This window comes from Vanessa tameamea, chromosome 4 (genome assembly GCF_037043105.1).
Source record: "Vanessa tameamea isolate UH-Manoa-2023 chromosome 4, ilVanTame1 primary haplotype, whole genome shotgun sequence".
Classification (NCBI taxonomy): domain Eukaryota; kingdom Metazoa; phylum Arthropoda; class Insecta; order Lepidoptera; family Nymphalidae; genus Vanessa; species Vanessa tameamea.
Genome location: NC_087312.1, coordinates 8,877,425 through 8,894,229, shown reverse-complemented (window position 1 = coordinate 8,894,229; position 16,805 = coordinate 8,877,425). Strand labels below are relative to the sequence as shown.

Below are 16,805 nucleotides of genomic sequence, written 5' to 3'. Positions count from 1 at the left end.
ATATTATTTGATTAATAATTATTGTTTTTAATTACGTTTCCAATTAATAATATAAATGTACAAATATCAGTATTTATTTAATTTGTTCGGGATACGTTCATATATGTAGAGATGTGGAGCGCTGGGGCTTAATTCCGCACAATCAATCAAGGCGGCTGATGAGGGTGCACCAGCTAGCGTGGAGCCGGCACTACTTAACTCGTTGAGCCAATCGATAATTGCTATCGATATGAATTGGCAAATTAATTCACTTACTTAATAACTCGTGCTCGGAATTCCAACGCCCTCGAAATATTTTATCTTCTGCCGGATTTCCATAAATTTAAAATTATCCCTGAACATTACTCCTATTTGGCAACTTTCCATTATGACAATATGAATTTATTTTTATAGTGGACGTGAAATAAGTTCTTGGTGTCCACGTAATTAAAATTATCATTTAATTCATAAATTATAATAAAATTATCATAAAATATAATTATAATATTTATTAAAAAAATACCACGTAGTTTAACAATTTTCGATATTAATATACCTACAATTCACTATTAGGTACGCTTACACAGTGAGTACGCCAATGTGTCTGTACATATATTTATTGTGTGAATATTAATGGAAAAGTTTAATATTAAACCTTTTAGTAAATCTGTTACACGATGAATGTAGCTATTCTGATTCAATCATTAATAATTACATTTAAAAGTTAACTTCGAGTGGACTACGTATTAAGATTGTTTATTTGAATTTATATAAAACAAAGGACATGGTAATTAGTTAAGATCGACTACATAAATAAATCACATCATGATCGCCTGATGAAGTAAAAATAAAACCTATAAAACGTTGCGTAATATATCAATTGCGTATTAATGTAACACTTCGATCCACCGTGATCGCAAGTTTCAATTTTAAATCTGTAATCTGTTTAATAATAGTTCCCATCTGGGTTTATCAAGTTAAATTACATATTCCTTGCAATAAAGAGCGAGATCATTGATACAAAAAAAAAAAAAAACTATCATAAGGATAGAATTTCCATTCATTGCTTGGCAGTAATGATATGTGAGTGCGTTTGAAAATATAAGGCTAGAATTGGGGTCTGTTGCGTACATAGAGGTGTTTGTGTGTAATGAATCGTGGTCGAATGTGAGTTAGATGTAAATGTATGTTATTCGCGGGCGTCGCAGGGTGGGCAGAGCTGGTGCCTCCATCATAAGTCAGCGCATACTGCAATGGCGCGCCGCTCCCTGACGCCGTGCTCTATGGTTCGTGAATAATCCCCCCGTAATACTAGGCGTAATGGTTTGGAATTAAACAATTAGTTGTTTTCTTTTTGCCTCGTCAATGATTGACCTTTATGCCAAAGCAAACATTTTTTTATTCGTTACGCAAGATCTAGTGATGGGCGGGTTTCCGTGTCGTGAAATTGTATCTTTTCGTCTTATCAGGGAGTTAATCGGGGCACCCGGCCTTGCCTGCATAGATTAATCTTACGGCAACCTTACTCAGAAGGCTTGACATACATACATACATAGTTCTACAGCTACATAAACTATTTTAAAATTATTTATACAAAACATTTTATAAATGAAAAGTACATAATTATATTTATTAATTATTCCCTTTGGAAAATCAGTAAATAAAAGTATGTTACAAATATTTCCAAAAACTTGTGATATAGTGAATTCTTATCTTCCAAGCTATTTTTTGTTTTTCTCTCTTTTATACTGGAATTTATTCATACGAATATAAATTAATGTGGTTTTCTATCTGTTCTGACGTTCGTGCCGTCTCCTCACCCTCATGGCTTTTTACGCATTCTACGGTCGCCCACTTTCTATCGCTTTGTTCTTATCTCTTTTGTAATTACCTTGTTGTTTTGTTTTGTCATTGTTAAAGGTTTTGCATCTTTATTGTTTAGTAATTTTACAAACAATTTACAGTAACATAACTTTTATTTTTATTTTAACTGTATAATAAGCGCATTCGTTACGTGAATCTTGTTTTGAATATTTAAATCAGCTTAATGTTGAGCGATGAAATATTAACCAGACAGAAATTCACTGAGTTTAAATTTTTATAACCTCATAAAAATTGTGATTGAGAGTCGAAACGTTGTAGCTTTAATTTAAAATTTCTAGACGAGTGTGTTACGGGCCGCCTCGGGTGTTATAATATTCGTAAGGTAAGAGACACACGTACCAATGTCGTCGACGAGGGGGGCAGCTCATGTGCACCTGCGGATATTGCCACGTAAATCAAATTTCTTATTTCTTCTCAGCACTTATTTTACTTTAGCCATTTACCTAGCTCTAAAATCTATTTATCGTTTGCAATAACATAATTTATGTATCTCACTGATGTTTTTATGGCTCAACAGTACTAATCGCGTTACTAAAATTTGTTAGTATAGTAGATTACGTCAGCAATTAAATAATTAGCTATGGTGTGTAAAGCACACGGCTGTACCAAAGCATGAATTACAGGCCGTAATGGCCATCTATATGCCAATAGGATTAATATTTAATGCTGCTATTCTGTGCGGAATTACTCTGACGCTGCGGTTGAGCTTCCCCTGAATTACTGCCTACTGACGTTAGCTGCTGTTTGTGTCATACGTTTCACCATTTGTAAAAGTAGAAATATTATGTGTCATAAACTGTAGTTAACGCATTTAATGAGAGATTATAATCCATGAAATTTAAATGAGCGCACACCCGTTTATGTTACCCGTTTGCTCGCTTAAAACTATTTAATATTTATAATGAGCTAGTTAAAGCAGCCTAAATATCCCACTGCTAGGTCAGGCATGTGAAGAGATGATATTGCAGATTATGTCACCACGTTGTTCCAATGCGGAGTGGCGGTGGTTTGCTCACAATGTTTTCCTTCACCGGTGAGCATGATATTAATTATAAACACAAATCAGTCCCATTTTCATGAGATGATTGAGGGTTCAATGATGTTAATGCAATCTTCGGTTGAAGTTTACATGTTTTGAGCACTAGGCCAGTTTGTAGTTACCGTTGAGTAATATGTTTCATTCAAAATATATTTATTTATAATTTTACTCGTCCGAGGTCAAGACGTATAGCTGTAAACGCAACTAATTGAGATGAGTAAAAATATTTTAAAGACATAAAGTTGATATTTTAAGTAATTTAAACTTTGGGTATTTAACATATTATATCTATATGTTGGTTATAAAATAGTTTCGACCAATCACAGTCGATGTAAATTATAATCTTCTTGGTGTATACTAAATGAAAAATGACAAAAATGCAAAAATAGAATGCAATATTCATTTTGAAAAGTACTGAAGAAGGAAAATCGCTCATCTTACGGTATCTTGCAAATTAATTGTGGAATGACAGAGCACAACGCTCGGCTCTCTTAATGCACGCTCACAAAGCGAAACGGCTTGGGCGGCACCGTAGTGGCACGTAGCGGTGGTGATTATGATAATGACGCGGTAGCCGCGCTTTTTGCGTCGCTCCTACAACACTACGGACTCGACACCATTTTAGATTTGCCTGTTCCTGTGCAACGGGAGACGCACCGCGCCGCAGCTGAGCTCGTCGTTCGCCGTTCGCCGCTTGTTTTAACTACTCTGAGACGCTTATAAATTATGCAAGTCTCCATAATCCACGCCTTAAATGCCTTCTCCGCCGCCTCAATTATTCATTCGGGTGGTTTGATGTTTTAGAAAATTGTCTCGATACTCGAGACGGGCGATGCTGTATAATTCAGGGACATAATGCTCTCCACAGCTGGCACATGAAACTGGGTTGCGGAATCCCAAGTCTTCTCCACGTCATCAATCGTACAATTATAGCTTGTGTTGTCATCAGTATATGGTTATGGTTATTAAACTGATGAAATAATAAAAAAATAATTCGACTACGTGGATATTTAAAAATAACTCTTAAATAAATTGTAAAATAACATTATCTTGTAGGATTCTGAAGGAGACACGCCCTTGCACGATGCTATATCGAAGAAGCGCGACGACATATTGACTTTACTATTGGACCACGGGGCTGATATGACACTCACGAACAACAATGGATTTAACGCTCTGCACCACGCTGCGCTTCGAGGCAATCCAAGGTAACTTTTCAACGAGATTTTTAAAACATATATATATATAATACAATATATTATATATTTAAAATATTATAAATAAACATACATAATACTATTTCCACTACAATTTTATTTTGATTTTGAATTAAAGTATAATATATCGATATCAAAACGTCTTAAAATTGCATTATTAAATATTATAATAATACTTACCTAGAGCTAGATTTATTTTAAGCAAAGGCCTATCTTTGTAAGACCTTTATTCGGGGGACTTTGAAATAAACATAACGTCGCTTGTTGTCCGTCATTATCCCTAGGAAAATGGGTAGTTATGAGCAAGCCTGCCGTACAATAAACTGCTACGCGTCTAATGCCGCGGCCGGCGGAGAGGCTCATGTGTCGTCTTTATTACTCCCAAACACATATGAATGTACGCATTACACGAACGATATGTTAAAATAACCTCTACGTTTTATACTGCTTACTTTTTTTTAATGTATATTCCCTTGCAATACTTAAAAAGCCTCATCTCTAATTAACTGCATGAGATCGTAAAAGGGGTTTTTAAGACTTTCATTTTAAATTATGTATTATATGAAAGAAAAATCTTTGATAATATCATGGTCCTTTGAAACATTTAGAAGAATATATGTATATTATATATTTACTAGCAACCGGACCCGGCTTCGCACGGATGCAATTTATTAATAAAGAAAATGAGCAGTGCGCTTAGGAAGAATATGTTAAGTAGGTAACTTTATTTTATAACGTTAATTTAAAATTTTATATAAGTATCTCGTAAATGAGAAATAAAATAATAATTACCTATAATTTTTAACTTATTAAGTAGTACATCAAATAGTTATTATGAGCGTAACTTAGAAAATAGACAAAGTGTATCGCGAACTTTTATATACTTAACTGTAGGCCTGTTTTGATGTATGCTAAGGTTTTTAATCAGCGTTAACAGATTTCATTGAGAGTGATGGTGGTCATGATTGCAAATTATATTTACAAACCTTCCTCGTTTATCGTTCTTATTAATAGTGAGTGGTTTAGAAGAAGTCAGTAGGGATACAGAAAGAAACAGAAAGCGTTTTTGTTTTTTACTATATCAGTTTTGAATAATAAGCAAAGGTCATATCATCTATTTTAATATAAAGGAAACTAAACGTATTTTCTGAATCAGTGAACAAAAGTTACGTAGAATAATGAATCTCCGCTGGAGAGTCGTGCGTAAAGCGGTTTATTTGTGAAGGGTCCAGCTAGCCCGGAGTAGCGGTGACCAAGAATATTATTCAAGTCACGTGACGAGTCCTAGGGAAATAATACGAAATGCGACTACGTGACCAGTTCATTGTATGACGGAGCAGAGTCACGGTCATCTCAGAACCGCATTTTTGGTTTTTTATGTGACCCCTGACTACTTTCAGAATCAGAATTGTATGACTAATTTTTTAAATAATCTTCAATTTTAAATATTAATTTTTTTCATACAATTTTTGAAGTATCGTAGTCGGAGTTAGGAGGAGAGTAAGTTAAGTTACTTCGAAAATTGTATATTCACTAGTAAACCACTGAACCAATCGTAATGAAATTTGAAAATGAGGTAGCCTGGTAGGTAGTTGAGGATATAGACATCTAAATTGAAAGATTCACGAAGAAAAATGACTTGTACGATCGCTAGTATACAACATATTAAATAATTTACGTTAAATTATAAATTACTTAAAAAATAAAATTTGAGTTAACAAGTTATTTATAAAATCTCTCACAAACGGAACAAAACAGCTTCAGAAGAACATAAAAGGTAACATATGTTCCAAATTACTTTTATATATTTTGAGATTTCCTATCAAAAACTTGATCAGATATAAAACTCGTGAATTAGGGCAACTGCGAGGCAAAGTGACGTAAGCAAGAACCTTAATGTCTTTTCCGAACAAACGCAAGCACTAAGACTTGGATCGCTAAAAAAAGTTTTTTTTAAGATTGTTGTTTAATGGTAATCGAATAGAAGATTGTCGTAAAACGTTCCCGATTTTATCGCAAAATGAGAAGTCGCTCGCGACTTTTCCCATTCGACAAAAACGTTCGTTTCCCCTAGAGATGTAAAATCGTTTTATTTTATTACTTCCGCCAGTATATCGTTATATCAGAAGTATCCATCCTCTTCGGTCCACGGAATTCTTAATAAAAATCTGAACGAAATTTAATTCAGCAACTTTGAATATTTATTACCAAGGAGGTCGAGTTAAAAGTTTTTTAGTTTCATTTTACTTTATTAGTTAAGGAAATTACTACTGTTTTTATTTCATTATATTTTCATCTGCTTAATTAGATATATTTTGTGTAAGATTTTTTGTAAAATTTAAATAAAGGAATATTGTGAAATTTTGATCAAATTTGATTATGCGATCGTGTGAAATGGAATCGAAATTCGTATGTAGCATCGAGTCATGCAGAGAGCGAGGCGCTGCGTCATTACGTCTGATTAGAAACAGTTATCTCGTGCGGTTATCGTTACAGCCGCCCTAACGAGCCCTTGTAAAACTTCTACAGTAATTTCGTCATATATAACGGGGGCTTGATAAGCTTCCGGTTGATCATTTGTACGAGTTATACGTTAATTCCCAACCGTAATATAATGGCATTGTTAACTCGTGATGAGCTTCCTAAATAGGGATTTTACAAAATTTCATGTCGCACATTACTTTAGAATGAGATTATAAGTCATTGAAATTTTATACAACGTTCCGATTATATTTAATTACCAAATTACTTCATTATATTATTTATTTTTATCTTATTCTTCGTTGAAAATCAACTATTATTTAGACCGTTCGGGTAACAGTTATCTATTAAACCTTTTAATAAAATCACTAGCTCAATTATATAAAAAAGCAATTAACTTTAGCTTAGAAATATTTGATAGAAATCACTATAGATTTCACTTGTTTTATACAAATGAAATCTGTACGACGTACATATATCTTTACATTGTACGTCGTATATATAACGTCGTTTCGCTGAAATTTCTTTTAAAATTGAAGTGGAACAAAGTAAACGCTTTGTGTTATTGTTGTATTTGAAAATATTTCGCGGATTGTCGTGATTAATTTGTCGCTGAATCCGACGATCACGTTGGCTCGAGCAGCTGTGTCTAGTGCGGTTCGGTTCGATAAGACGAGCATTCGCGCCCAGCATTAATCGTGAGCTTAAATATTTTAACGCGTCGTAACATTGATTTATTCGGAGCGTAATCTCAGCTCGCGGCTTGTTTGTTCTTCGGCTAAAGACGTATAGGTAAGATTAAGCAGAGCTCTCGATCCCAGCAGCCCGCCCAAATAATTTACTTCGCCGTTATCATCCTTTTCTGTTCTTTGTGTATAAGATCCGCTCGATACCAACGGTAATTATAATATCGTCTATTCCTATTATCAGACTACCACTAACTTTTGAGTAACTTTTATACCAATAATTGCCAGACGTATCGAGCTTCTATACGTGTAGTTAACTATAGAATGAACACGGTATTCAGATGAGATTTATATGGTCATTGTACCGCGTTAATTGCAGCGAATGGAGCAAAGTGCGATGGTATCGTACTGTCCGAACGAGAATTGTAATCCCCACTGCTTCGATGGAGGCAATATGATACGAATTACGTAGATATTGCGATTGTATGGCTTAGGTTATTGTGTAAAACTGTTATATTGTTACGCGTATTGATTAAAAAAAAAACACCTATTAGTTGGGACTACAAAAATTTAATTCTATATCCAATATTTTAAATCTATTACAATAATGTATTCAATTAAGTCAAATAATTTGATAAATTGCATCATAATTATAAAACAAAGCTATATCTGCAGTCATTTAATAGACTATAATAAATAGTTAACACCATATCTCATAGAAATTTTGAAATAATTAAAAAATGTTTTTAAATAATATTAATAGAGGCATAAAGTTTTACTTTGTCAGTGAAATAAGCGTGTAGAAAACATGAGAAATGCTTAGTGAAACTTCTATTTGAGTTATCTACGGAGGAAAATGTATGCATTCAATGATTCAAAACCGTAAAAGTAATCGTGTGCCTGATACACGTGGGCATGATGGAATAATAAGGTATTCTAGTTTGACTACGAATTCTATGAATAAAGCCACATAGTTTTAAAAATCTATGTAGCAGATTTATTATATTCGACCATTGACGTCGCTTTATAGAAGCGAAGCCAACTCAAACTAGAAAGAACGGCCGGCGTGGTGGCTCGGTGGCGTAGCACCCGGGGACGAGCTGGGGTGGTCGCGGGCGGCTCTGTTATTGTTCGACGTTTGATTTACGCACGTACCGCTATCACCCTTTTGTTTGGCCAAATACTGAACACTGTGCCAGTTCCGTAGCCCTCTCTTTGATGTGCCATACCCTTTTATAAATTTCCTGATGATATTTGATATAATTTGATTGTGTTCCTATTAGTCGTAACTTCATTATTCTTACATAAAAATAACAAATAACATATGCGCATTGTTATTTTAAATGATTAAAAAACGTATGTTGATTGGCGTTGTAAAGTATCGTTGTTGCGAGCGAGGCCTGCTCGTTGTTACCCGCAATTAGCGGCTCTACACACGCGGATAATCCGCACTCGCACTGTGCCGCCACCAGCCCGCGGCTCGCACACGAATGCACTGCGGATTCAGCGAATAAATTCATTTGTACGCAAATCGTATCGGCGCTTGCAATTAAAACTTTGTTAGCGCATGAGCTAAGATAAATAACACTAATACATTCTACTTATTACGTGAAAGTTGTCGGGTACAGAGAATATATTAATGTTGTTCCTAATTTGTTTGGGCAGTAGTGTTGGATTAACAATGTCGTTCTCGCAACTTTCAAACATAGCCTTTAACCTACATAAAGTATTTTAGACCCTCCATTAGCTAAACACTTTTAATACAAAGCGGATAATTGTGATTATTATAAAATATTAGGTATATCATATAGTTTAATTTTAGAACGTTAGTAATTTTTTAATATAATTTTGTTTAAGCACCTGCGCAACATTTCATTTAAATATCTCCTAGTAAATATCCAACCAGAATGATATTCATAATTTTATTATTTAATTATTTCTAATATATGTGATACCATTACCGAATAGTTATCAACGTACAGCTCAAACTCAAAGGCTTTGAATTTATAGATTTGCTCATATTGTTGAGAAACTTTAGTCGAATTTTGATTTTCAGGAGGCTGCTACACTCCTACGATCTTAACTAAATGCAATTGACCGATCGAAAAGTCATTGTTCGTAGCATACCAAGACTAAATATGTACTAGATATGGAACATAAATAAATGTATTTGTGATCAAATAAACAGGTCGCGATTAAAACGTAGTAGGAATTTTCCACATACAAAGCCGCTACCAGTAATATTATTCTGTACATTATTTGGCGTTTTATCATTGTTTATCGAAGTAATCGTCAACAGAGCATATTAATTTTAACATCAGCATATTTTATAATCGTCTTCAAATATGGATGTCTAAGATCGAATTGACTGACCACAACGCTGAGGCGTCATGATGGAGAATCTCGCCATTAATGCAATCTAATTCAGTTCGACTGTGCGGTTTCAAACGGAGGCTAAGTTAGAAATTGATTCCAATAGTTTGTAGGAGCATGCAAGTCCAGCAATTCTGTCGAGGTCGCTCGACGTTGCATTTGATAATTTAAAGTTATTAAAACTAATACATTATATAAATTTTATCCGTTCCGAAATATGATTCTGATAAAATCAAAATATACTTTATTCAAGTAGATTTTTACAATCAGAATTGATCGTAACTTTACAATATTAAAGTAAACGTATGATACCATCAGTGTGAAATGTAGATTATAAAGACAAGTGTGAAACTCAGTAAGTAAGTATTATTTTTAATCAATTATAAAGAAATGTCATGAACATTGTTTTGTGATATATTCGACTCACTTCAGCATATAAATGAGACAATAGAAAAGGTGCTATTAGTCAGTTATGAATTCTACTTTCTGGCTCAGTCAACAGTTCAGCTTCAATTACACGTAAACCCGTTAATACCGACTTCCTGAGTACTGTATTAGTACATACTGACTTAGTAGATACATAAGAGTGAAGGTAATTATAGCGTGTAATTATGGCATAGCATAGTATGTTGTTGTAGTTTGTGTACAAGTTTGATTTTCCTTTTAATTAATAGCCATTTTACTAAACGATCTCGTTCAAGCTACTTTCTCAATAACATTCGTCCATACATCTTCCGTTATAGAAAGAGGGGTAATAAGCTATGAAAATAATTCTTGAAAATAAAAATACTTAAAAGTAAAAAAGCTTTTATTTAAACGCACTAAAAAGAAAAATAAATGTTGACTTGCGTAGATAAACAAGTAAATTAAATAATTTGATATGTGTGTTACTTGGTGATAGGGTTTTGTGCAAACCCGTCTGGGTAGGTACCAGCTCATCAGATATTCTGCCGCCAAGCAGCAATACTTGGTATTGTTGTTGGTCATTGGCTAAGTAAGGGATGTTTTATATTTCTAACAGCGGCAATGTCTATGGGCGGTGGTAACCACTTAACATCAGGTGGACCATTTGCCGGACTATAGGCGGACCTATCTATTTAAAAAAAAGAATAATTTCATCTGCTACAATTTTCAAACTTCGTAAATACCAGTACTTAAATCTCGCGACAAGCTTTTATATCATATAAATTGTATCAAATGTGTCAAATGTGAAATGACGTTATAAGTTAATAGCAAAATTTCACCGTACATACTTACATTGCAAGTTAAATAAAAGCTTGTAATAATATTTATAGTGGTTACTTTATGACAGAACGTTATTATTTGGTAAAATATAATTTTACAAATTAAATTGAATCCTTTAGTAATTCTTTAGTTTATCTGTTTAATGTGTATTTTTAGGAGAGTCTAAAGTCTACTAGTGGTAGTGCCACACTGCATACCTTTGGGTTGCAGCCGAATGGGCCGGCACGCCCGGGGAAGTACCACTCTTTCACTCAAAATCGGCGTAAAGTGGTAGCTATGCTACCGCGTTTCGTCCGGTATGTGAGAGTCCCGGAGGCCCGATCCCCCTCCCCCCCAAAACATAATGGTTGTGCAGAATTTGGTTTCATTACCCCAGGAGGGTACCATCAGCGACTGCGGTGGAGAATCCCTCTCTGGGCATCCATGCTCAGGACGTACACCACCTAAGCAGGGATGCCCAGGCTGCCCTCCGAATTCTTCAATTCAATTTTGCGCTCGCCACTGTTCGGGGCAAGCGGAGCAGGCATCATAAGGCAACCCCTACCACCCACACTGTGGACTTCTGCAACATAAGGGGACTCAACTCTAACTTGAACGCCGTTCACTTTCACCTTGAGACGGCGAAGCCGGCCTTGCTCTTTCTTACCGAGACCCAGATATCCTCTCCTGCCGATACGACATTTCTTTCTTACCCCGGGTACAAATTGGAATATTCCTTTGTACCACGAGCTGGGGTGTGCGTTTACGTCAGAGATGATATCTGCTCTCGACGCCTCGGCAGCCTTGAAGGGCAGGACCTATCGATTATCTGGCTGCGTGTAGACTGCGACGACCATCCGAGAATCTACGTGTGCCTTTATAGGTCCCATAGCGGTAATGCCGAAACCGACCGACTGGTTGAGCACGTCCAAGTGGCTACAGATTCCGGGCTGCAGCAGATCCCATCCGCAGAGATCGTAATTCTTGGCGATTTTAATGCACACCATGCTGAATGGCTCGGATCACGCACTACCAATCATGCGGGTAGATCTATTCTCGACTTCGCTTTAGCATACCATTTGACACAACTGGTCACCTCGCCAACGCGAATACCGGACGTGGAGGATCATACACCTTCCCTGTTGGATGTTCTGCTGACTTCCCATCCGGATGACTACTAGGTTATCGTCGATCCCCCTCTGGGCTCGTCGGACCACTATCTCGTAGTACAGTGCCGGTGGCGCGGTACTCACGACCTCGTTTCGTGGGCTGCCGCCGAGTGTGGCACTACAAGTCAGCAGATTGGGATGGGATGCGGTCCTTCTTTGCATCCTACCCATGAGGGCAGGTTTGTTTCTCGCCGGATGATCCGAGCGTTGTTGCTAACTCTGTCGCCGATGTGGTACTTCAGGGTATGGAACTGTTCATTCCGTATTCTGCGGTCCCCATCGGTGGCAAGTCCCAGCCCTGGTTTGGTCGTTTCTGCAAAACGGCTTCACGCCGAAAATGGGAACGCTACCAAGACTGGGCTAACGCATCGGCGTCTCGTGATGTAAATACCAGCGCATTCAGAAAGGAATATAACTCTGCCTCTAGGTCCTTCAAAAACGTGATTGCTAGGGCGAAGACGGAGTACATTGGCAGAATTGGCGAGAGACTGGTGCGCCTCCCTTCAGGAACACGTGCGTTCTGGTCTCTCGCTAAGGCTGTCTTAGGGAATTTCTGTCAGCCCTCTTTTCCATCTTTGCACAGAGACGGTGAGTCATTGGCCCATACCGCGAAGGAGAAAGCTGATCTTTTAGGCTCTCTCTTCGCGGCGAACTAGACTGTAGATGACCGAGGAAAGTCACCACCAACAATCCCGCGGTGTGATACCACGATGCCGGAGGTTACATTCCGGCAAAGTGCAGTTCGTAAAGCACTTCTTTCCTTGGATATTCATAAGTCGAGTGGACCCGATGGCATCCCTCCAATCGTGCTACGGACTTGTGCTCCCGAGTTGGCACCGGTCTTAACGCGTCTTTACCGGCAATCCTATGCAGTCGGCGTCGTCCCGAACTCCTGGAAGACTGCTTTGGTGCATCCGATCCCTAAAAAGGGCAACCGCTCAGACCCATCCAATTATAGGCCTATAGCCATCACCTCCTTGTTCTCCAAGGATATGGAGTCCATTATTAACTGCCAGCTCCTGCGGTACCTAGAGGAGTACCAGCTGATTAGCGACCGCCAGTACGGTTTCCGTCGGGGTCGCTCAGCCGGTGATCTTCTAGTTTACCTGACTCATAAATAGGCGCAAGCAGTTGAGAGCAAGGGGGAGGCATTAGCAGCCAGTCTGGACATAGCGAAGGCCTTCGATCGCGTGTGGCACAAAGCGCTTCTTTCGAAGCTTCCTTCCTATGGGCTTCCCGGGAAATTATGCAATTGGATTACCAGTTTTTTGGCAGATCGGAGCATCAAAGTCGTTGTCGACGGTGCATGCTCCGATTTAAAATTCGTCAATGCTGGTGTTCCACAAGGATGCGTTCTATCACCCACTCTGTTTCTTCTGCATATCAATGATTTGTTGCAAATCAATAACATTCACTGCTATGCAGACGATAGCACCGCAGACACCTCATACACCGGCCGTGTTAATATTTCTCGGGAAAACGTCGAAGAAAACCAGAACAAACTTGTGTCTGGAATCGAGTAAACAAAGTCTCGAACTGGGGCCGGCTAAACCTAGTCCATTTCAACCCCAAAAAGACGCAAGTTTGCGCGTTAACTGCTAAAAAAACACCATTTGTCGTATCTCCACGATTTGAGAACATTCCGTTAGCCGCCATAACTAGTATCGGAATACTTGGCGTCGATATTTCGAGCCTCGTTCAGTTCCGCGGTTAATTGGAAGGCAAAGCCAAATTGGCATCAAAAAAGCTCGGTGTGCTCAGCAAGGCAAGACAGTATTTCACGTCGGCCCATCGTCTAAGACTCTACAAGGCACAAATTCGGCCACATATGGAGTACTGCTCTCGCCTCTGGGCGGGTGCTCTCCAGTAACAGCTCCTTCCATTTGACCGTATCCAACGTAGAACGGCTCGAATTATCGACGATCAAGCCCTTTCCGATCTGCTTGATCCTTTGGCTTTGCGTAGAGATGTTGGATCGCTCTGCATCTTCTACAGAATTTATCACGGGGAATGTTCTGAGGAATTGTTCGGATTAATCCCGGCTGCTGAATTTCACCTTCGGACATCTCGACAAAATTCAAAATATCACCCACACCACCTAGATGTCCGAAAATCCACAACAGCGCGATTTTTAAGACATTTTCTGCCTCGCACAATTACTCTGTGGAACCAGCTTTCGCCGGCGGTTTTTCCGAACCGATACGACTTGGGAACCTTCAAGAAAAGAGCGTACACCTTCCTGAAAGGTCGGCAACGCACCTGCAAGCCCCCCGGTGTTGCAGATGTCCATGGGCGGTGGTAGTCACTTTCCATCAGGTGAGCCTCCTGCTCGATTGCCACCTATAACATTAAAAAAAAAGCTAAATTTGTTAACGATCAATAAATATCCTAATTTAGTATACAATAATTCTTTATTATACATAAATAAGGTAAAGTAACATGAAGCCCGTGAAGATCCGATTGCAGAGCCAAGTCTTTCTCTCGTTTTAGGGAAAAAGTTCTGAGCCCCCGTATCGCTGTATCAGTGTGGGTTTATACATACACGTATGACAGAATTTCACCTACATCTGTTCTCAATATGGCTATGTGATGCTTTTCTGAATTTCAAAACGCGATCTTCGGTTATGTTTTTCGAGTTCTGTCACCTTTTCGACTCAATTCACCAAACCCCAGGGAAAAAATAAAGTACAAAAAATACGTAATGAAGAATAAAAAAATGTTTTTATACTCTGATGCGGTTCATAAAATCGCAATTATCTTTGTATTTGTAACTCGATCTTTAAAGAAATACCCGTACCCGTTTAAACGTAGCCTGCAGATGTCCGTATTCTTAAAGTGGATTAAATGGAGCCGTAAGTTATCATCAACAGCCATAAAATACAGACAGTGTTGAGATAGACTACGATTTACGAATCGAGAATATCGTATTTTCCTAACTTTGGAAACGGGAAATAAATTAAAGAGAACCTCTAAGTGCATTGCTGTAATCTAAAGTTTCCTGTTGTGTATTTTGTCTTAGTTTATTTGACAGATATTTAATTAAGAACCTCTATCAGTTCAAGTAAAATGTATTATAAATGTATTAAAGTCTTATTGTGAACGTACAAAAGACATATCGTGAACTATTTTATTTTAACGAGTTAATTAATTTTGTGTACACACACATATGTAGCTTTTCTGAAGATTATTTTTGATATATACAAGGCGAATTGAGACGCTGCTACCTAATGTATTGGTTTTTCTCTTTTCTTAATTCCCGAACATAGTAGTTTCTCCTCAGTAGATACAGAGGTTCATTAGTGTAAGTTCGGTTCATTGTGCGCGGATGCGGGTGTCGGTATGTACTTGTAGTAGTTACGTGCCCGCGCCGCACAAACTGTAAGCGCGTAGCCGTTCTGTCTGGGCGTTCCGCTCCTTTGTGTGCCCTACCATTGTTCCATTCGCTAATGTTGTTAGTGCACTTTTTCAGCGACTACGCTAATTTAAATACCTCTCCTTCCTTTTGCGAAGAGACTCGTCTTCCGTTTTCCGCGAGTGCCGTTCCCTTTGCGTTTGAGACGTCCGCATCGGGAGACTGCATTTAAATGAGATACTTAATCACCCGAGTTGGCCTCGCCTTCTTTATAGCTGTTGTTGTCTTCATTCATTACGAGCTTTAATATCCCTAAACATAAATCCACTTACTAATTGACCTTAGCTTTCGCCTATTTCTCGTTTTAATTAAATACTACATTACAAAGATTTTCTCTTCAATAAAATGTTCTTCCGAATAAATAAATAATTTATAAATTAATTCAACGTCCTTCAGTAAAGATTTGTGTTCGTGAATGATCTTACAAAACAAAAACGTCCTTTACAAAACTTTCAGTATATCTTTTCACAAGCACGAATATTATGTATATGATCGTATCGACGGCGTTGAGTTTTCTTAAAGATACGATACTCTATTGATCTATTGGGATATCACAAATAGAATACAGTGAAAATGTCAAAGTGTTTTCTATCAAAAAGAATTCAGAGGCGAGAGCCGAGAAGTATGGACCGAGGGGAATACGCCTTCGCCGGTCGCGCCTAGACCGCTAACACCCACTCGAATTGTGTACATATGAGTAAAGTAATAAACTCCCGAAGAGAGTTAGCTAAGATTTGCCTGTTAGAATTTGGTACGTGCATCCCCCTATTTACCCGCACCGCCCTCCTTGCACCTTCCGCAAATACCAAACTTCGTCTTACTCTGAGCTGGGCACCTTCCAAGACGTAAGTTATTTCTTTGAACTCTTTAGAATTTAAAAGCACACAAGATTCTTCTCGCGTCACTAACTACGACTATATATATTATATATCTACGAAACAACTCAGTATACGTATATATAATACAGTTGATTATTTTGTTTTTCTTTATTTCATACACGATATATAAGACGATATATTCCTTATTAATATGCATCCTTCACTTCAGTACTGTTTACAGAAAGAAAACATGACGATAAAATTAATAATATAAGAGTTTAAAGAATACGAGTATAAAAATAATGTCGGTTTATACTTACAAAGATATTTTCCAAAATGACAAACAAGCTTGTAAAAATTCATGTGACATGTTCTAAATTTCATCTGCAGTGTTTGTCGCATAGTCGCAGGTTATATGCGTTTACCTATTAATTTCTATGCTAAGCTTAGTGGATCAGTGTCGACGCGGCCACTTCGTATGTACCCTATGACGCATAGCGCGGCTCCGCAAAAGCTCGCTTAA

At 37.6% G+C, this 16,805-nt stretch overlaps 1 protein-coding gene across 1 annotated transcript in view; it reads left to right on the top strand.

The window, feature by feature from the left end:
- Mib1 (mind bomb 1) overlaps nt 1–16,805 on the top strand; it is a 157,451-nt gene that overhangs the window by 45,393 nt on the left and 95,253 nt on the right. The window contains exon 11 of the mRNA XM_026631753.2: nt 3,959–4,110. Coding sequence (XP_026487538.1) covers nt 3,959–4,110 — 152 coding nt within the window. The remainder of the gene's footprint in view (nt 1–3,958; nt 4,111–16,805) is intronic.